The sequence below is a fragment of the Equus asinus genome, chromosome 27 (genome assembly GCF_041296235.1).
Source record: "Equus asinus isolate D_3611 breed Donkey chromosome 27, EquAss-T2T_v2, whole genome shotgun sequence".
In the NCBI taxonomy this organism is placed as follows: Eukaryota; Metazoa; Chordata; class Mammalia; order Perissodactyla; family Equidae; genus Equus; species Equus asinus.
In genome coordinates this window covers 31,487,284-31,509,680 of record NC_091816.1, presented here as the reverse complement: position 1 = coordinate 31,509,680, position 22,397 = coordinate 31,487,284, and the positions used below count along the sequence as shown (strand labels likewise).

Genomic DNA, 22,397 nt, shown 5'->3' with positions numbered 1-22,397 from the left:
TTGAAGAAAGCAATTTTTTAAACACAGAAACTGTGAAATAGTATAATTTAGTTATCAGTAGTAAATGACCAGTAAAAGTATGGGAAAAATTATTGGAATAGGTTAGCTCTAGCCTAGCTAATTATTCATTTCCATCTGTCTAAAGAAGAGAGTCTTAACATATCTTGAAACATAAAAGCTTTTTCTATATACTAAGAAAAAATCATTGTGCTCCATGAAGAGTATGTTAATACTTTAGAGAAATTATAACTTGAACGGTATTATTTATATAATATTCTGTCTTCAGCTCTGTGCGAATCTGGGATTACACTCAGGACGCTTGCATAAATATTCTGAGTGGCCACACCGCACCTGTGAGGGGATTAATGTGGAATACGGAGATCCCCTATCTGCTGATATCTGGCAGCTGGGACTATACTATAAAAGTATGGGACACTCGAGAAGGAACTTGTTTGGATACTGTGTACGATCATGGCGCAGATGTATATGGTAAAATGTTTTGCATGTACTTTTAAATTTTACTATATTAACAATGGTTATAATTTCTGAGCTATACAATATTTTTTAATGTCTTTTAAAATAAATTTATTTAATAAAAAAGTTAATTTGATAAAAAAGTTTCATTTTAACATAACATTTTTCTCATTAGAAACTATACATGTTTATTATTGAAATATCAGAATAGACAGACGATAATAGAAAGCGTCATCAGAAATTATCAGGAGATGACTGTTAGCACTGTGGCGTCTCTCTCTATATCTGCAGGTGTATCTGTGCATACATGTGCACATGCAAACACACATGCACGTATTTACATGATGGCTTGGATTTTCCTCCCTTCCCTTACCATCACTCCAGAGGTAGGTTGTGAAATAGAAATCAATAATAAAGTAGATATAACTTATTTAGCTGTTCCTCTACCTCTGTTCTTGGATGTTTAAGACAATGTTTTGTTTTTTAATATGATTGAGTTGGGTACAGAAAATCAGATTTCTTATCTTTTGCGTATCACTTTACTCTCATTTTAGCACCAAAATCTTGATGGGGCTAAGTAGATGAATTCGAATATAAAAATGATTCCTTGGAGAAGGTAACCCTAATCTAGCCTTTTGTCCCCATATGCTTCATCTCAATGGCCTATTAACTGAGGCTGTGTTGGGCCTGAGTGTGGGAGAGAATCCCATTTCCTGACATTCTAAATTGAAAGGTCCCCAATGCTCTCTTCATCTTGTAACTAGAACGTCCATCCATTAACTCACAGATGACTGTGTGCCCCATTGATATTAACCACCTGAAATATAATTTCAGCATTTTCATCCAGGACCATTTGCTTTCTTATAGTTATTCAATTTTGTATTTGTATTTACAGAATATGTTAAATAATTTATTACATTCTTGTATTATGCTGGGCGAAGATAGGAATGTTACTTAAAACATTTCTTCATGGGGCCAGCCCAGTGGCATAGTGGTTAGGTTCATGCATTCCGCTTGGGCGGCCAGAGACTCACGAGTTTGGATCTCGGGTGCAGACCTACGCTCCAGTTGTCAAGCCACGCTGTGGCAGGCATCCCACATATAAAATGGAGGAAGATGGGCACAGATGTTAGCTCAGGGCCAGTCTTCCTCAGCAAAAAGAGGAGGACTGGCAGTGGATGTTAGCTCAGGGCTGATCTTCCTCAAGAAAACAAAAAATCTCTTCATAACTTCAATTCTGTAGAAGTTTTATAAGGTACATATAAATAAAAAAATGTTTTTCAATGTTTACTTTAGTTAAAATAGTTTTGTTTTTTCCATCAGGTTTAACATGTCATCCGAGCCGCCCCTTCACCATGGCCTCTTGCTCCCGGGACTCCACAGTGAGACTCTGGTCGTTAACACCGTTAATCACTCCTTTACAAATAAATATCCTGGCAGACAGATCTTGGGAAGAAATTATCGGAAACACTGGTATTGAAAATGTGCATGTATTGGATTTTACTTTTAAATAATGTTTATAAGCAGTCTTTCTCACTGAATTATGTCTACCCTCCAGATTATGCTATAGAACAAGGCACTCCTCCTCTATTGTGTGGTAAAGCTTCAAGAGATATTAAACAGGAAGTAGAGAAACTAACTGGAAATCCTCAAATGAAAAAGCTAAGATGGTTTTCAGAATGTTTATCGGTAAGTATTGTAGGATTTAAATATGAAGATTTTCCCTTTGGCCAAAGTGAAGATTACAACTATTGTCATTAAGCTGTCACATATTTACATGTATCATCCCAATTCCGTGGGTCCCTCTGAACATAATCTGTACAGTGTAAGGCTGCAAACGGAAACCAGAAACAATAAATGAGATAAAGCTATTATTTTGTCTTTCAATTTAGATACGCCTGCATTATATTTTTGAAGTTGCGGAAGGCTGTGGGGTTTCTAATTCATGACTGTATCTCTTGGTTATTCACCTCTTCAGCCTCCAGGGGGCAGTGACAACTTATGGAACTTAGTTGCTGTGATAAAAGGACAAGATGACAGCTTACTTCCTCAGAACTACTGTAAAGGAATAATGCATTTGAAACATCTGATTAAATTTAGAACGGTAAGTAAGGTGTGCAGATATGATATACTCATGCAAAAATTATATTTGCCTTTTAAGTATTAAAATATAAAAATAATTTTAACAAATGTATGTAATTAGAGTTGGTAGACTGAAATAAGCGAACATTGGGGAGATAAATCCTCAGTGAAAACCAGCTGTAAGAGTGTGAATTGTTCAAGAACAGATTAAGGCAGTCATAGTTTTCTTAGGCTGAATCTCATGAAATTCTTCAACGGTCTCTTGGAATTCCTTGAAACAGTTTATGCTTACCCTATTATCAGATGATCCTGCCATATGGATGGCTCTGAGTTTAGTCTCAGAAACCTAATAGGCTGTATTCTGAGATATGTTTTATTAAAACTGATCATATTATAGCTCTTAACAAATTTTAATACAAAATTATTCGTTACCTTTTACCTGGAGCGATATCCAGTACCTACAACAAACCAGTGCTGGGTCCAGAAAGAAGAAATAGCTTTTGTATTTGCAATGAACTATCAATGGTTGTCTTAACTGTTAGAGCATGGAGAACATTGTGCCAAGGATGTGGTCTGATGGTCGTAAGAAACGGTTATTTTCATAAAGAAGTACTTTCTTTAATCACAAACTTAACACTTAATGGCGATAATGGTTACCTATTGACAGTGTAGGAGCCAATTAGAGTGAGCCAGTAATTTTTTATTTGTAGTAGAGGCCTTTATATATTTTTTCACCAGTTGTGTATCACTTTACCGCTCACTGCCTTTTGGCCTCTGGACTTCGATATAACCACCACACCTGGTGAGTTTTAAGGACTGTGGGATTTAGCTTCTCCTCACCCACACCAGACACATCCAGTCTCTACTCTTCATGCACCAAAATATTATGTTTAAAAGAGGTGTTATATTTTATAGAGGAAACATATTGATTTTTAAAAATATTTAATTTCCAGTGCTACATGCTTTTAAAATGTGTATCCATATAATGCTTTTATGATCGTCTGCTGTCACCAGCTCTTGCATAACAAAATTCAGAAAATGTCGTTTTCTTGTTAACCAGTCGGAAGCCCAAGAACTAACAACAGTCAAGATGTGCAAATTTGGTGGTGGTATCGGGATGCCTACTAAAGAGGAGAGACTGAAGGAAGCTGCTGAGATACACCTGAGATTAGGACAAATTCAGAGATACTGTGAACTTATGGTTGAACTTGGAGAGGTAATGTGTTATCAAAGCAAAATGGATGAGTTTCACAAAGTATGCTGAGTGTTAGGTAATACTGAGTATTAAGCTTCTCTTTTTCCAGATCTGAATCCCTGCCAATCTGATACCAGGTTTATACCTTAGAACACAGTAGCTATCACAGTGAGATCCCCGGCTAGCAGCATCAGCATTGCTTGGGAACCTGTTAGAAATGCATTTCTCACCCCACACCTGCAGAATGAGAAACTCTGGGGGTGGAGCCCAACAATCTGTGCATTTCTAAGCCTTCCAGGTTATTCTCACACGTGTTAAAGTTTGGGAACCACTAGGCCCTAGGCTGGGATCTTTGATTTCTAAAAACATCTATGATGGCTGATTTGCTCACAGTAGATTCCCCTTGCTGATCCTATTTGTCATAACTAAATCCCGCACTGACCAGAAGGGTCTCCACTGAGGATCATCTGGTGAAGGATGGTCCTAAGGCGCATCCTGATTCTTATAGAGGACTAAATCAACAAAACGGAGTTTTCAAAAAAGGTTAGGATGACTCTATCCTATTAAAATTCAGCATAGTGGTTACCTTTGGGAGGTGGGGGTGACTAACAGAGCAGAAGGGCAGAGGGGCTTCTGTTTCTTGATCTGGGGGCTGGTTATAGGAGTATATTCAGTTGTAAAAGTTTACTGAGCTTTTCATTTTTCTGCATGCATCTTTTAGTTCAACAAAAATTCTCCCACCCCTCCAAAAAAAAAAAAAGAAAAAGATTAGAATGGCACGGACTTGTTTCATTGTATATTATTTTTGAAAAGCTCTAGGTTAATTTTGTAATTGCAAAGCATGATATTAAGAATACTTATAAATAAAATAAAGTAAAACTAGACAAGTTATTCTTTAAAAGATATCAAAATTAAATTTAACTCATGTTATTTCCCCATACACTACAGATAAACAATGGATTACTGCTTCACCTAAAATAATAAAATGTGGCATTTAAAAAAGTTACTGAAAAATCATTGCAAACTAAAAAGTATTTAACTTAAGAGCAACGTAACAATTTTACTTATGAAGAAGTAAAGATTGACTTAAAAGTTACTTTTTAAAAGAACACTACTGGAAAGAACATCAAAAACCAAAGAGAAAAGGAATAAATAAATTTCGGTAGAACAGTGTAATTCTTTATCTTTCTGAGTTCTCTATTTGAGTATATATAATTATAAACTATATTTAATTCAATTTTAATTAAAGATAGATTCTATCAAATATCTACTTATAGAGCTTAATAATTTTGTTGTGTGCAATTACATCAGTGGACTTCATGATCCAAAAAACTGTGCTTACTATCCTTTAGAAATGTAGGTGTCCTTATAATTGTTCATTATCACCTCCTTACAAATAATAGTTTCTATTTCTGTAAGATTAATACTGTGAGATTAGGAGAACATTTAATCTTTTCATTTACAAGACGTTTTTGTTGAAAGAGCTTGATAAATTTGAAATTAATTTAATCTACATTTCAACTTCTTTCTTCCATTCACCCCTACTGTAATAAAGACAAATTTCCCCTGAAAACATATTTTGTTACCTTTTTAAATTTATAATTAAATATTTATAATTATAAAGTCAATAATTTATGATTATAAATAATTATAAATAATGATTGTAAATAATGCAGTACAGTGCGCTGCATAACAACGTTTTGATTAACGATGGACCACATATATGACGGTGGTCCCATAAGGTTAGTTCCATGTAGCCTAGGTGTGTAGAAGGCTATACCATCTAGGTTTGTGTCAGTACACTCTGTGATGTTCACACAATGATCAAACTGCCTAACGACGCATTTCTCAGAACATATCCCTGTTGCTAAGCCATGCATGACTATATTCAATTTTGCCTATTTAAAATTTACCCTATTATTTTCAAGATAATCACCGATTTTCTAGCCTTAATTGTAGTAGAACTCTGCTATTTGGAGAGCCTTAACTAAAATGAAGTTTTGATTCATCTAGTGGTATTTCAGAATATTTTCTCTTCAGTTCCCTTCTAGACTTGAATTCAGTGAAATCCATATTTTCAAATAATAGTCACAATCAGCTTTGACTGAACAATGAACTTATTTAATAGTAGTCTAATTTTTAAAATATGAAGACAGGTATTATTAACTATAAAGGAAGAAATGAAAATAAAATTTATAAAAATGAGTCAGGAAAGAATAAAATTAGAAATAAATGTCATATTTGTTAAATATAGGTAGCAGAGAAATAAAAATTTCAGTATCTATTATTTTGAACATAGAATACCACAGAACAAATTACTCTGGTGTTGTGTTGGAAGATGAGTTAATATATTTGCAAACAACTTAGTTTAGTTACTATCCCTTTCCCCTACCTTCTTTCTCTCTCTCCTTCCCTCTTTCTCTCTCTCTCGGTTTGGGATTTTCCCCTGCTAGCTAATAGAATTTTCATATCCTACTTTATTTTAAAGTGTGGTAATATTTGTACTCTATATAACTTTATTCATAGAATACAAAAATATTCCTGGAAATCCAAACACTCTAAAAACTCATATTATAAATATGAGTTCATTAAAAAAAGTCTGTTGAGAGTTAGACAGTGTACTCAAAATAGATACGTTTCTGCTTTTCTTTTCTTCTCTTCTAGTGGGACAAAGCCTTGTCAGTTGCACCAGGCGTCTCTGTGAAATACTGGAAGAAGTTAATGCAGAGGTAAGGCAGAGAGTGAGTGTCCACACAGATGTTTGAAACTATGTTAAAGTAGAAGCAATATAGAAATGTGATGGTAGCTTTTGAGATTTTTTACTCATATGTTGTTTTAAATAATAATGGAATTTTATGTCTACTGATACAGTAAATTAAACAAGTTCCAAGTCATTTTGGTGTTCTTATGTTTCATCTGGCATCTGATAAAGACAGCAGAAGGCAAATTTCCCCTTGTCAGTGGAGGAGATCAGTAAACATGCTCATTGGTTAATATATTGCTGTTGAAATATAAGTGGTAAGATTTCCTGAAGGTTACCAAAAGTTCATCGAATACTTATTCTATAAATAATCTCAAAAATTCTTTCTTTAGACACTAATTACTACCATTTCCTCTCTGTGGATATAAGGGAGATACTGATGATGAAGAAGAGTTTTACCACTGAGCAGGTTTAACTAAATGTCCTTGTTCTAGAATGCAATAAACAAACAAGGTTTTTCCTGGGATGCATCAGCGTCCCTAGGGCTCCCGTAACAAAGTACCACAAACTGGTGACTTAAAACAACAGAAATGTATTCTCTTGTAGCTCTGTAGTCGCATACTAAGTTTTCGGCAGGGTTGGTTCCTACTGATGGTTCTGAGGAAGAATTGGTTCCGTGCTTCTCCCCCAGCTTCTGGTGATTACTGGCCATCCTTGGCGTCCGCTGGCTCATAGACCTATCACTCCAGCCTCTGCCTTGTCTTCACATGGTTTTATTCCCTGTGTGTCTCTGTGTCCAAATTTCTCTCTTTTTATAAGGACACCAGAGAGTCATATTGGATTTAGGGTCTACCCTAATCCAGTGTAACTCTATCTTGACTAATTATATTGGCAAAGACCTTATTTCCAAATAGCGTTACGTTCACAGATACTATGTGTTAGGACTTCGGCATATCTCTTGGGGGACACAATTCAACCCACAACCTAAGACTATTCTCTCTTCTATTCTATTCCATTCTATTCATTCGTTCAACAAATATTTATTTAGTGTTCACTATGTGCCTGTCACGGTGCTAGACCTGCAGAGTACTATTTAATGAGCAATTACTTTGCTTCTGGCATTAAAAATGAAAAGTTTTGATTTTTCTTTTGTGGGACATGGTTTAGAGCAAAATTCAACTGCAACTCACATGTACAAATAAAAGTCAATCAGAGGCTAAACATGAAATCCAGAAGGATTAACGCATTCGCCACGGGGAAGCAGACCGTTCCCTCACACCTACTTTCCCAGCAGTAAGTTAAGCAACGGGCTGGCTCCAGTCCTCAGACTGTAGGCTCCCTGTCCTAAGCTCTGAGAATCCCACACAATCCTAAATTCCTGGACCCTCAGTGCACCATTGCAAATGTTATTGCTCCCATTGAAACCTTAATAAAGTCAGGTTAGCAGAGGATTTTTTTTCACAAAACAAGTTTGTTTCAACCTCAGCAAAAACTCTATTTCATTTATCTTTGAAAACCAGCACCTGATTTTCTCTGCCCCTTAGTTCACGTGGTGACCAGAAAATGGTCTCCCCAAGACTCCAAAGTTTATGTTTTATAGATCCGCCATTCAGAGAGACCGATTGGTGGTCTCTCAGTCCTAGTTCCAAACACCCATGAGGAGAATATTGTTTATAAACAGCTATAACAAGGAAATCAGGGTCACACGGTAAAAACACAGCTGTTGGGGAGAACCCCAGTGACCCTATGATTTGGGGACTGTTAACATTAAGCTGGTCAAACAATATAAAAAGCGGCTGCTGCACCTACCCAAAGATTGGCAATTGAAATGTAGTTTATGGCAAATGCCAGTGTAAATTAAACATAGCAGATTGTCAACAAAACTGAGGTTAAACATTAAAAATGGAATTTCCTAGGTTGATCATTGAGAAGGTACCTGAGACTTAGGTAGGAAAAAAGAAACAGAGACAGACAGACAGATAGTGATGGATGCAGAGACAGAGACAGACACACGTGTACCCTTCACAGACTCCAAGATCGGGATCCGCTCTCTCCCTCACATCCAGAACACGATTTTTCTTTAAACTACCTTGCTTGAGGCACTTACAGTATTCTGCATTTTGTTACAATGTTTATGTTCCTGTGTTATCCTTTTTAATGATTTTTAAGCTACTTGCATTTAGAGGCTCTCTATTCATTGTTATGCTCACTAAAGCAAAACTATACAAATTTTAGGACAAAATGTTCAGTGCCTTTAAATATGAAAATATGTAATGTTCTAAGGGAAAACGAGGACAATAGTATTTACCATTTTAGAAAACTTTTATTTATCTTCCATAGCTGATTTGATTATAAAAATGTCTTTTTAAAAAGTGATATGCAAAAGGGTTTTATGAAATCTGCTGCAAATTTTAAATATTTAGATATTTTATTTTATTTATATTTTAGATATTTCAGAAAATCTCAGTCCAACTGAGAACCTTGAAATTAGTATATTGTAGAAAGAAAAAATGGTTCTTCTTTTCTTAGGAGAGCTGATCAATTAATCCAGGAAGATAAGGATGATGTCATTCCGTACTGCATAGCTATTGGCGAAGTGAAAAAATTAGTCAATTTCTTTATGTCAAGAGGTCAGCTTAAAGAAGCTCTGCTCGTTGCACAGGTACAACTACATCATTGCACACGCTGCTCATGCTGGTGGGTGGGCAATGAGGAAGCGAGAAGATTGTGTTGACTGACTCACCTTTACATGGTTGACAAAGTCTTGCATGGCTTGGCTTCTGTCCACTTCCCAGCCTTTGTCTCAACATTTCAGTCACGCTCTCTTTGCTCTGGTCACCCTGAACATGTTTTAGATCTTTAAATGTACAGCCATCTCTGAACTCTGACCTTTTCTCTACTGCTGAACATTATATATGCTTGAGCAACTTTTTCTAGTAAATATTTACTTGATGCTTCACATTCATACTCACAAAGGAGTTCACATTTTTTTTCACGCATTCCAAGGGTATCTTCAATTGTAGTATAAATCTCAAACATGATTTAAGTATACTTTGCTCAAAATAATATTCTGAAATTGGTCAGTTAATAATTAGCTAAAGATTAACTAATGATCTCATTAAATTCCAGGCTGCTTGTGAGGGAAATATGCAAACCTTTCATGTTTCTGCACCTAAAGGGTCTTCATATTCTGATGATATCTACAATGAAGACTTTAATGAGTGAGCCATTTATTCTTTGTTTGGGGTCAATACATTTTCCGGTTGGTTTCCCTTTAGGAGTTTTCGAGGGCCATGCAGTTCATCCTTCTTGTATGCAGAAGACTTGACTGGCTCATGTCCACAACTGCATTTCTCACCACCATCTAGTTCCATCACAGCATCCGTTCCTGGATGAATAGAGAAATGTACTTAAACTCATCAACTAATGTTTCACTGTAAAGTCAGTACAGATAATATCGCAGGAACGTGGTTCATAATCCCATAACCCACCGTTAGTGTCTAGAATAACATTTGGGCCTCTTAAAGAAGAAATTCAAATAGTTATGTTTTTAAAAGAAATAGAAATTAGAATTCTTTAGCCTTTTGACCTTTTTTAAATCTAATAATCTATCTTCCCCTGCCTCATCTGTTGGCTCCTATTATACCCTGAGAAAATAGGATATTTAAACTTTTAGGACACATTTCAAGCAAAAAAAATCATAAAATGTTAAGCAAGTAATGTGTGGGGACTAGCATGTTCCTTCCTGGTTCTTTCTTGCTGTTCGCTGCCATTTCTAAACTTGACATTTTAAAGATCTAACACGCACTACCCATATTTTGGTCACCACCTAAATTTGGGATAGTTTCAGTTTCCCCTGTATTTCTTGTAAGGTTGACTACCCCATAGCTGAGTCATAAATTATGCAATGTAGGATGGTGAATTTTGAAAATTAGACTTTTCTTCTGACAAGTGTCGGGGTGGCGGTTGGGGGGCTGATCAGCTCATCTGTTAAGAAAGACTACTTTCCTGATTTTTTCCTCCAAATCAGGCTTTATACCTAAATCAAGGATATCGAATTAAATCTTATTTGATCCCTTAATCAGGTTGTTATCAAAGGGCATTAGTTCACTTTCATGATGGAATCTTTGTGTTTGCACAGAATATATGTTCTTTTTCTCCCTAGACTCCTGCACAAAGTCAGTACCGAACTGGCAGAATGGCATTTTCAGGATGGACGAGCTGTCCTGGCCGCGTGCTGCCACCTCGCTGTAGATAATATTGAGGTACAACATTTCAAACTGGTTTGTGTGGATGAAAAGCTCTTAAGATGTGTCCTGGTGTTTGAGGGGAAAAACTATTGACTTCCTGTGTACGGTCTGGTTTTGCATGCTTTCCACGCCTGGGTAATTGCATGCCTGATAAGCACACATAAACTCTACAGACTGTGAGATCTTTTTTCTTTATTTGCTTAACGTGTTTATTTTTTATCTCAAGATACACATTTGTAACAACTTTAAGTATTTCAGCATATGTATAAGAAGCAGTAGTGTGTAAGGGAAAAGTCGCTAGACTTGGACTCAGAATATCTGACTTGTGAAAGCACTTATTTTTACATATACTTTAGCATATTCTTCACAAGTTATGTTTTTAAGGTATTTTCCATTTGACCCACTAATGTAATAAAGAAAATATTAAGTAAAGGTATAGATTTTATTTTGCGTGTAGCCTTAGATATATTGGCTTTGTGGAGTAATTGATAATCACTGTACAGTAGTGAAGAAGCTTTTAAGGATTTACATTTTTTTCGGATAGAGAGACTGAAGGACACGTTGAGAATATTGCAGAGAGACTGTTAGTCATTAATTATAAAAATATGAGCAAAGGTTCTAAACTCTTAAATTCTGACCTAATAAAATTTCCTGGGTGTCTCCTTATCAGCTTTTCCATCTGAAAATTGCACTTGCTTTTACATAAGTCCTTTGTATAAATATTGCATTCAATATTTTATAAGAATAATTGATTATAGGTTAACACTGCTTTATCTACTTTATGAGTTTGGTGGGGAATGATGGTCCTACCCAGCATCTGTGAAATTGAAGAAATTGTTTTCTCATTGAGCAAGCTTGCTATGGCGTCCCTGATTCGTGGGAATGAGCTGGAGTTGGCCGTCTCTGTGGGCACGGTTCTGGGAGAGTCTGCTGCACCAGCAACCCACTACGCCCTGGAATTATTGGCGAGAAAATGCATGATGATTTCAACGTGGTAAGAATTTCTAAATTCAAAGAATACTTTTATAGTGAGGGGATACATTTTTTAAATGTTGTAAATTGCATCTGATAAGATGTGCTTTTGAGAATATAGGGTCTCCTTTTTTAAATAAAAGATAAGATATTGGGAGGAAATGGTGATGTGAGAATGAAGGAATGGTGAGAACTCCCATGGTTCTATAAGAAATCTACCATGACCTGTTCTGAAGTAGCCCCGTTGTAATTCCATAACATTTCAAGCACATAAAGCATCATGAGACGATAAATGTGCCCTTCTTACGATTATCAGGACAGCACATTCCCTCATGTTAAATTCTGCATATCTACACTCATTCTTCTCAGATCTCGTGTCTTAGTTTAAGGTTTGGCTGTTTCCCCAAACTTGGGCAATACTCTAAGAGACAGACCCTGAAAAGTCTGTGAGTGAGCTGGCAATCCAGGTCAGAGAATTCTCGCTCACATCTGCAGTCCTGTTCTTTAGGCAGACGGTCCTTCACGATGGAGGCACCTTCAGGAAAGATGTGATGCTGTCACTCACTAGATGTTTGTTGAAAAAAGATGATTTTAGACTTTTATCTTCTCTTTCCCGCAAATACTTAGAACCTGAAGACGTTTCTAAATAAACTTATCAGGACTTTCACCTCTCCCCAGGTATACCCCATACACACAAACACTGCTCTTAAAATGGAGCTATATCGACTCCACTGTTGAACACTACAGATAGTAATAATAATAATAACACGTCTTTCCTGCTCACTGTGTGCCAAGCACTGTTTTAAGCACTTTACATGAAAACTCTCTAGATGCTCTGCAGAAGATCCTGATTCGCCTCAGGTCTCAGAAAGTGGGAGAGCCAAGATTCAAAGCTACATAAACTGGCTTCAGAGTTTGCACTGAGCTACTGTCCTAGTCAGTTCGGGCTGCTATAAGAAAATACCACAGCCTGGGTGGCTTATAAACAGCAGAAATCTATTTCTCATAGTTCTGGAGGCTGAAGAGCCCACAATTGAGTGCTGACAGATTCGGTGTGTGATGAGAGCTGGCTTCCTAGTCCATAATTGGCCGTCTTCTCACATGGTGCTCACATGGTGGAAAGGGTTAGGGAGCTCTCTGTGGCCTCTTTTATAAGGGCACTGATCCCATTCATGAGGGCTCTGTCCTCATGACCTAATCACCTCCCAAAGGCCGCACTTCCACCTACCATTACACTGGGGATTAGTTTCCAACATAGGAATTTGGGGGGGACACAAACACTCATTCTGTCAGCTATCACGCTATACCACCTCCATACGTGGGGCTAACTCAGAAAAAGAGCAACACTGTCCATTCTCTTTTTCTGTCTGGATCTGGGCGCTTCATAATGAATCAGGAATCTCAGAATTATTCTAATTTTTACCCATATCTTACAGTGATATAAGAGCTCCTTTCCCCCCACTAAAATGTAGCGGTACCCCACCATCAGTCTTAGACTGAAATGTATTTCATGCTGACCATCCTCTGAGAGCAGCCAGTTTTCCCTCTGTCGAGAACTGTGGTAGTCAGTAACATAGTTACCCTGACTTGCCCTAGACCCATCCCAAAGCATGAGATCTAACTCAAATTATTTACTCACAGAGGTGACTGACTCCTTGCTAAGAGTCATCATCTAATCTAAATAAAATGTGATTAGTTTTTTTAAAAAATAAGGGTACAAAGTAGCAAAACAGAAATAGATGTTAAATATAGAAGAGATTTAAAAATCTTTCAACTGACTGTATGTCTTAGTTGCTTTTAATATAAAACAAATTTCTATTTCCTTATAATTCCTCCCAAGAGTTTTCCTTTATATATCCATAGATATGTGTACCAGAAACCAGTATAAAGTTCACATTCTGGAATATATGCTGCTGATCAGGTTTATTTCCAGGGGAAATCTGTAATCCTTATGTCTGTTAGTAGAGCTCCACAAATTTGAAAAGATAATTAAGACAGCTGCATAATTTCAAGAGAATGCTCATAATTTTATAAACCAAGAATACTTTACATTTTTTCTGTTTATTGGTGGAAGTTTGCTTCTTCTTGGTTCTCATTGCATAGTCATCGTATTCATATTCAAAATTATTTTCTTTTTAGCTTTCCATCTGTTGGATACAGGTATTATTTAGTTTTATAAAACTGTTTAATTTAAAAATTTATGTTTTACTTTTAGAATAACAACTCTATTAAGAAATCATCAGTAGCTGTTTTTGCTTCATTGTTTTATAGACTACCAATTCATTTATATAACTTATATAAAACCTAACTCCAAAGTAATGAGAACAGTTCCTATAACCTCGGTACAAAATCACTCATGATTTTCTACTGAAAGCTAGTGTAATAAATGAACTGTGGCTTTCTACAACACAAAATAATGGCTGACTCAGCTAAGCAAATTAAAGCTCCTGTTCTGATAGTGAAATTTAGGAATTTAGATCATTTGGTTGGTCTGTATCATTACATATACGTCCATTTTCCCCAATTGGTGTACTGAATTTTCAATGAATAGTATAGACTAAAGAGTGAATAAAATTAGCTAGCATTGGTGTAAATTTCACTGTATCAGGATATAGTTCTGTGGTAAGAAAGCCAGATTTTTATCTGTAGTTCATAGACGCTTGAATAGTGTTAGCACAGCTATTTTACACACTGTAAAAGTAAATGATGATTTCTATATTCTCATGAACATTATTAAAAACCACTGTTAAATGTTGGTCAGAAAACAAAGTCATTTATACTTTTTAGCAGGAACAGATAAATTACTCAAATTTGGTACTTGTGAAAACACTCAAAAACTTAACCTGCCCAATGATGATAGAAAATTTGACACACACAAATTATCTCTATTCCTGTTCTATATTGCTATGTTCTTTTTTTTTTTTTGAGGAAGATTAGCCCTGAGTTAACATCCGTGCCTGTCTTCCTCCACTTTATATGTGAGACACCTGCCACAGCATTACTTGATGACCCGTGTGTAGGTCCGTGCCTGGGATCCAAACTGGTGAACCCCGGGCCACGGAAGCAGAGCACCCAAACTTAACTGCTACGCCTATGGGCCAGCCCCCTATACTCACTATATTCTTGATTTTACGTCTCTTAATGTTAAAAATAATTTATTTACATAAATGACCAATGTAGAATTTACTGAAGGCTTCACAATAAAGATGAAAGAGGATTTTACACTGAGTCCACCGCTAGCCCTTCATAAATTCACATTCGAAATATTGCCTATTCTAAAGGCATGCTGCATGTGTATATATCAATTTCTTGAAAGTTGAATAATAACATCTTGAATCATTAAAAATTAGCATTTACTCAGTTATGATGCAGTCAACCAAAAACTCTTCACTCTTCACTGGATTCTTAAAAAGGATTTTATACACAATATTTTGAATGTAAATCTATGTGTGTACAACTTTTTAAATGCCTTATTTTAAAATGATTTATTCCATTGATGGAATCTTTGAAAAGTAAATCAGAAAGCTGCATTTCTATCTTTGATTTCCACCTAAAGTTTAAGAAATATGCAGAGTCCCCAAATTCTAAACTGAAAATATCTAAGTACCCTGCCAGCTTTAATGAGTGGGCTGACACAACTGTCCAGTGTTAGCAGCATAACCAAGTCGATGAGAATTAGCTTTCACACATGTGCTTTGTAATTTGCTCCAAAGAACATTTCTAATGCTATTTAGTTTGGTTAGAGAATTATTGTATAATAACAAAATTAATTGTAAATATGTAAAGAGTCAGGGTAGATTTTTAAAAAATATTTAGGAATTTCCTAATTCACTTTTTATTCATGCCCTTTGGTTTCTGTAATCTATATTTAGAGGAGTTTCATAATTAAGCAGGAAATTAGTGCTGTTTATGTAAATAGAAAAGCAAAAGAGGTAATAAGAGTCTTTTTCCTTTGAAATTGTTCTAAATGTTATTTTTAGATTATTTTCCCCATTGAAGTTTCCCCTTTGTTATGTGAATAGGAATTTGGCAGCCGATCTTCTCCTGATGACTCCTGATAATGAACTACAGTTAGTGAAACTCTGTGCTTTCTACCCAGGGTGCACTGAAGAGATAAATGATCTTCATGAGAAGGTATGCTGATGATATTAAACAGTCTAGTTCGGAATGCAATACTATGATTTAACTAATTTTAGGTTCCTGCAAACAGAGAGACATGCAGAGAAACAATTAGATGGTCCCTTTAGGACCCTTTTATAAATACAATAAAAATGATAACAATAAGAAGTACCATTGAGCTTCTGCTGTATACTTGGAATGGCTCTAAAATTTCACATGTATTTGTATTTTACTCAATTCTCATGAAACCCTGAAAAGCAGGGGATATTGTTCTTATTGACAAAGAAAATGAACTCAAGGAAGGTGAGGAACTGGCCTGAGTTAGTCAATGGTGGAGTGAGTGAGAACAGCAACTTCAGCATCTCTTACTCCGACTCACAAGCCCTTCCCACTGCACCTCCTTGCATCTTAGGGTCCATGTGTGCTCACTTTTTAAAAATAGACAATTTAGGATCTTTAAAAGAAGTAATGAAGGTTTGGAGGTTTTTTGGTAAATCACTTTTTTATGATACTAATGTGCGTACAATTATTGCCATCCTTGCAGAATGCCATGATGTAAAAGTTGCAAATAGATAGATCTCCATACTGGGTCCAATACTAAAACGTAGAAAGGTGTCATGGGTGGAGGGGAGCACTCTGGACTGGGCATCAGAAGACCTCTGTTTCAGTTCTGATATCCTCTTGAACTCTTTGCTTAGCCCTTTTAGCTGCTAGACTTCAGTTTCTTCATCTCAGAAGCTATTCTTGATAGAAGAAATACCGGAGGGGTCAGCATTCATTGTTCCTGTCTGAGGCTCAAGGATAGTTTCTTTTTTTCCCCACGTTCTGGAAGCTGGGAAGTCTAAGATTAGGCACCAGCAGATTCGTTGTCTGTGAAGGCCTGCTTCCTAGATGACCATCTTTTTGTTGTAAACTCACATTGCATGCATTATTCTAAAGTGCTTTGAAAAAATACTCCTTTGCAGGATATAGGAATTTATGTACCAAGATTATATATAAAAACAACCAAAATGCCCAAAATAGGGAGATTATTTGTATGTTATAGTACATTTCTATATTTCAGTGCTGTTAATACATTAAAAGGATCATGAAGTTCTGTTTTTATTGACATAGGTAGGTGGCTATAAAAATTAAATAAAGTGCAGATTATGAAACTATGCACATGCCATATGACTTTCATTTTGAAAATAGCTGTGAACATATTTATTTTATTTGTAGCATATTTAAGAAGATATGTACAGTTCTTTTAAGATAAGATATAAGTAAAACATTTTCTCATTTTTAACTCTCAGAATAACAAAGTTTGTGTCACTTATATGAACTTTGATTTTTCCCCCGTGGGGAGGTCCTTTTCATTCAATAATGGATGCATACTGACTATCGCGTTAATATAGATAGATCAAGAGTGTGTGTGGGCCCAGCCCCATAGCGGAGTGGTTAAGTTCCATGTGCTCTGCTTCGGCGGCCCAGGGTTAGGATCCTGGGCGCAGACCTAGCACTGCTCATCAAGCCATGCTGAGGTGGCGTCCCACATAGGGGAACTAGAAGGACCTACAACTAGAATATGCATCTATGTACTGGGGGGCTTTGGAGAGAAGAAGAAAAAAAAACCGAAGATTGGCGACAGATGTTAGCCCGGGGCCAATTTAAAAAAAAAAAAAATGTGTGTGTGAATGAGTGCATGTGTGTGAGTGCGTGTATGTGTGAGTGTGTGTGGTATCAGGGGAAATACTTGTGAAAGGATAAATGTTCAAAGTTACCAGTGGGTTGTGAGATGATTATTATATACTTTATATTCTGTGAATCATATTTTATGTAAGCTGTGCTTTGGTTTTATAAACATGACAAATAAAAACTATTTTTATGTTGGAATTAAGATGCATACAGAAGGAGGCAGGAGTGGTTTTTTTTCAGTTGTCCTTTACATTTGCTGTGTCGCGTTTTAATGTACACTAACGCAGGTGTCAATATGGGGGCTTAGAGAGGCTGCATCCTTGTCCGTGTTTACACAGCTGTTGATGATGGGGACGAGAACAGCATTCCCCCCCTCATCTTTTCACCACACACTCTGAAAGGATATGATTAGACTCTCTGGTCAGGCTTCATTGGTAACTCTTTAGAAAGACTAGTTAGTATGTGAAAAGTGTTAATAACCCTGGGCAATTTCACAAGTAATACTAAAAATTATATATCCAAATATTATGTTAACTTACGTAACTTTAGAATTTTAAGAAAGGATAAGAGTCAAAAAGATGATCCTCTTACTCTTCTTATTGCAATTCTATTTGAGAATGGAATTTCAATGGGAGCCACTTTTTATTCCCTCTACTCAGAGAACGCGTCCTCATGAAGAAGCTCGCTCTGTGCATCCAGGCATGGCCCCCGGCACATAGTGCTTGCTCAGGAAATAACTGGCATTTGGTGAAGAGAGAGGAGGAAAGAATGTGACGTGTCACATACATGAGAGCTCCTTTCATTTAGTTTGTTGTAATTTTTTTGAGAGAGAGAGAGAGAGATTGAGGGATCAAAATGTTCAGTTTACCTAACTTTTAAATAACAGGAAATATGAAACTATTGAATAAATGCATTAATAAATAAATAAATTGAACAAACCATCTTAGTGATTTAAAGGGATGTGAAAGACAAGTGAGAGGGGAAAGGGTGACAAATCTCAAAGGAGAGGCGATAGATGACCTTCCTATGGATGGACCACGTCATCTGGGGTCACAACACAAAATACGTGGTGCAGTGGAAGCTCCTCTCAGAGTGGTTGCCCAAGTCTGGTGAGAGAAAGCGTTGAACTATTTCTAAGTGTTGCTTAGAAACAAACCAACAAACTTTAACACCTACACTTCAAAAAGCATGAACATCCCAGAAGTTATCGTTTGATATAAACGATAACTTAATTCCTGCCTGCATCATGGAAGCAGAAGAATTTACCTGACGGAGGAGTAGATGCTCAAGTTTAACAGAAAAACAATTATTTAAAAAAATGGGGAGTATTGCTTTTCATTTTACAGTAAGGAGATTTCATGGGCTCAAAATCTCCACTTTGCGACATTTCAGAATGTCAAAGCTAAAAACTTTTAGAGCTTGCGTGTTTTTTTGCCTTTCTGCTTGAAATAAAGTTGCTTTGTCTCAAAGGCCAAGTGAAATTAAATTAACATGTGGAGGATGGAGTGCATCTTTTAAGATTTCTACATTTAACGTAGTTTTTGACTCTGGTCAGTATGTTTGTTCTAAAATACTAATCTCAGCATTTTTTGCTAGATGACATTTGTGGGTACTAATTCCATCAAACTAATTCTTTTCTAGTGCAAGCTACCCACAGTAGAGGAATGTATGCAGTTAGCTGAGACAGCCCATGCAGATGGCAATATATTTGAAACTATAAAGTATTACTTGTTAAGTCAAGAACCTGAAAAAGCCCTTCCTGTTGGTATTGACTTCATCAAAGGTAAGTTTCTAGTTGGTGGTGTAATTTAAAATCTACTCATTTATTTGATCTTTTTATTCATATTGATAAACAGCCTTAAAATCAAGCACTAGCCATTCCAAATTCAAAAACTAAAGAGATTACTGATTGTGCGGTATGGGGACCTGAAAGAGATAAATAGGCAAATACTTGTGATCTAGCAAATAAAGAGGTAGATAGAATTGACCAAAAGGGAATTAATACATAAGTTAAAAATTGGATGGACACGTTTTATTACTGTTACTTAGAGAATCTTTTCTTTGGTTTTATTTTGTCAGAATACATCAAGAGTTCAGATTGGACTTTGGACACCATTTACCCTGTTCTTGACCTATTGAGTTATATTCGTACAGAAAAATTAGTCTTGCATACATGTACTGAGTGAGTACATTTTCCCCAAAATGTGTAACTGAACCTATGTAGTGTTTCAAAATGGATGTATTGTTCCTGGTGTTTAGGTCAGGAAATAAGATCAGGGGCCGGCCCCGTGGCCGAGTGGTTAAGTTCGCGCGCTCTGCTGAGGCGGCCCAGGGTTTTCCTGGTTCGGATCCTGGGCGCAGACATGGCGCCGCTCATCAGGCCATGTTGATGCGGCGTCCCACGTGTCACAACTAGGAGGACCCACAATTAGAATAGACAGCTATGTACTGGGGGGATTTGGGGAGAAAAAGCAGAAAGAAAAAAAAAAGGAAAACAGAAGATTGGCAACAATTGTTAGCTCAGGTGCCAATCTTTAAAAAAAAAAAAATCTTAAAAAAAAAAAAGAAAGAAGATTATCTTGGACTGGTAGATGCACTTGTAGAAAGATTACATTTTTATTTTTAGATTCTTAAGAAAAAATACAGAGGTCAATTTGAAACAGAAATAAATTAGTCGTCCCACTTATTAATGCCTAGTGTGTGTAAGTTTATATATGTGTATGTATGTGGTTCAAATAGGGTTAATTCAAAGCTTTGGGGTGGATTTAGACCTCAAGTCTTCAGGAAACTATTAAATATCCACTGTGTGCAAAGCGTACTAGTTTGGAGGAATGAAGAGAAAGTACTAGAAGGTAAAAAGTAGGCACAATGCCTGAACTCAAGTATCATATAAGAACATTGTTATCCGTATAACTAAAGTCCCCAGAGATGATGCATAATTGGTAATAGAGGCTTTGGGCTATTTCTCTTTTATGCCCACGTGGAAAAGATAACACAGCAGCCTGAGAAGCTTTGGCACCTTTCCTGGCAGGAAATGGAGTGGGTCTTCTTTGCCCTTTCCTAGAGTCTACACCATATGCCGGGAATTCCTAAATCTGTGATCTAGAGAAATTAAATGAAGAAACAGTCAAGGAGTAGAGAAAAACAAGAAGGCAAGAGTCAAATATTATGTAAAGTCTTTTATTTTAAATTACAATTTATGTTATAGCATAAATGTCTGAATAGAAGTTAACTGATTAATAAAACATCTAGAAGTTTAGAAAATTTTCTAAGCGTATTTTGCTATAAATGTCACTCAACAAAATACAGAAATAGGAGTATAATAACTATATATGAGAGTAATGTTCTATACCTCAAATTATGGAATTTAAATTAATATGCATATTATCTTTTAGAGCTCGAAATGAATTGCTCATATTATGTGGTTATATTGGTGCATTATTGGCTATCCGAAGACAATACCAAAGCATTGTTCCAGCACTTTATGAGTACACAAGGTAAAAATAATTTCTCTTCTGTTATGAAATAGGAGAAATTCCTTTCACTAAGATGATTAGTTTCTAAGGGTATCATAGAAACAGCAAATATAGATTGTATGCATCTATTTATTCACTCAGCATGTACTTTATAACAAAACAGCAATAAAGTAGAAGTGAATTAGGCTGTAAATAACAGAAATCCTAATTCTAGCCTGAAAACGTAGGGTTTATTGGTCTTATGTCAAGACACTTGAGGTAGGCATTCCAAGGCTGTTACAGCTGCTCATGGATTCCATGAAAGACCTGGATTCTTGACTCTGACATTCTTGACTTCCTTCCTCTTGCTTGGGTTACCCATGGTTACCAGGTAGCTGCAACCCCTCTGTTTATTGTGTCTGCATCCTAAGCGGGAGAGAGAGGTAAGAGTGACAGGATGAAGACCACAGAGGGCAAGACCATCTGATTCCAGAAGGAAAGTCCTCCGTAGGGTTGTATGTCTGTGTCACACTGGCCAGAAGTATGTAGCCCTACCTTTAAAAGAACATGAGAAACTGGGGCTGGCCCCGTGGCTGAGTGGTTGGGTTCGTGTGCTCTGCTGCAGGCGGCCCAGTGTTTCGTTGGTTCGGGTCCTGGGCGCGGACATGGCACTGCTCATCGAACCACTCTGAGGCGGCGTCCCACATGCCACAACTGGAAGGGACCCACAACGAAGAATATACAACTATGTACCGGGGGGCTTTGGGGAGAAAAAGGAAAAAATAAATTAAAAAAATCTTTAAAAAAAAAAAAGAAAAAAAGAACATGAGAAACTAAGTATCTTAGCTTTCCAATCTCCACAGTAGAAAAAAGCACAGTAAAAGTGTTTGTGAGCGGCAGATAGCTCACTATTTTATATTCATGCAGAACCTGCCAAGTTCATATGTTTTCTGACAGCTTGCTGAATTTTAGCCATTGTACCTAAAACTTTTGTACTCAACAGTAAAATCCACAGTGCCTCCCCTGAAAAAACATTTCCAGGTCTACTAGTTTGCTCAATGGCAGAGCAGGTAACTCCTACAAATGCTGAGGGTCTTGGGGTGGCAGTTTTCTGAGTACCCTACTTGTGGGGCAGAGGGTTCTGAGAGGAACAAAGCTTCCTCGTTTCTCAGTTCACCCTCCTGCCGAGTGGATGTCTGGTGTAGGTGCTGGTGTGCACCCAGAGCAGGCCGAGGAGTAGTAGGAATTAGCACCCTCGGGGCAGGGTGCGCGAGGAAAATCCGTTCCTGTGCAGGCAGCACACCCAAAATTCAAAAGCAACTTCTATCAATACTAAAATACAGGAACAATAGGGTGTATCACATGCAATGAAAATATTACTTAACGGAATATGGTTAGCTGTATATGACTTTGGTAATGATGAAAGCAAAGAGACAGAAAATGGTCATTTGGAATAATATCAAGAATAAAAAGAA

General features: G+C 36.7%; 1 protein-coding gene across 19 annotated transcripts in view; it reads left to right on the top strand.

The window, feature by feature from the left end:
- WDR17 (WD repeat domain 17) overlaps positions 1 to 22,397 on the top strand; it is a 101,435-nt gene that overhangs the window by 68,182 nt on the left and 10,856 nt on the right. For 16 of the 19 annotated variants that reach the window (XR_011498800.1, XR_001401215.3, XM_070499888.1 and 13 more), the window contains 15 exons: positions 287 to 489; positions 1,798 to 1,947; positions 2,033 to 2,163; positions 2,453 to 2,578; positions 3,617 to 3,772; positions 6,416 to 6,480; positions 8,982 to 9,114; positions 9,582 to 9,673; positions 10,618 to 10,717; positions 11,557 to 11,696; positions 13,814 to 13,834; positions 15,697 to 15,808; positions 19,109 to 19,250; positions 19,547 to 19,649; positions 20,863 to 20,964. Coding sequence is in view for 17 of the 19 variants with exons in the window: in XM_070499888.1 (XP_070355989.1) it covers positions 287 to 489; positions 1,798 to 1,947; positions 2,033 to 2,163; positions 2,453 to 2,578; positions 3,617 to 3,772; positions 6,416 to 6,480; positions 8,982 to 9,114; positions 9,582 to 9,673; positions 10,618 to 10,717; positions 11,557 to 11,696; positions 13,814 to 13,834; positions 15,697 to 15,808; positions 19,109 to 19,250; positions 19,547 to 19,649; positions 20,863 to 20,964 (1,776 nt within the window). In the remaining 2 variants the exon portion in view is untranslated. The remainder of the gene's footprint in view (positions 1 to 286; positions 490 to 1,797; positions 1,948 to 2,032; positions 2,164 to 2,452; positions 2,579 to 3,616; positions 3,773 to 6,415; positions 6,481 to 8,981; positions 9,115 to 9,581; positions 9,674 to 10,617; positions 10,718 to 11,556; positions 11,697 to 13,813; positions 13,835 to 15,696; positions 15,809 to 19,108; positions 19,251 to 19,546; positions 19,650 to 20,862; positions 20,965 to 22,397) is intronic. The other 3 variants (XM_070499890.1, XM_070499898.1, XM_014860665.3) reach the window with 1 other exon arrangement.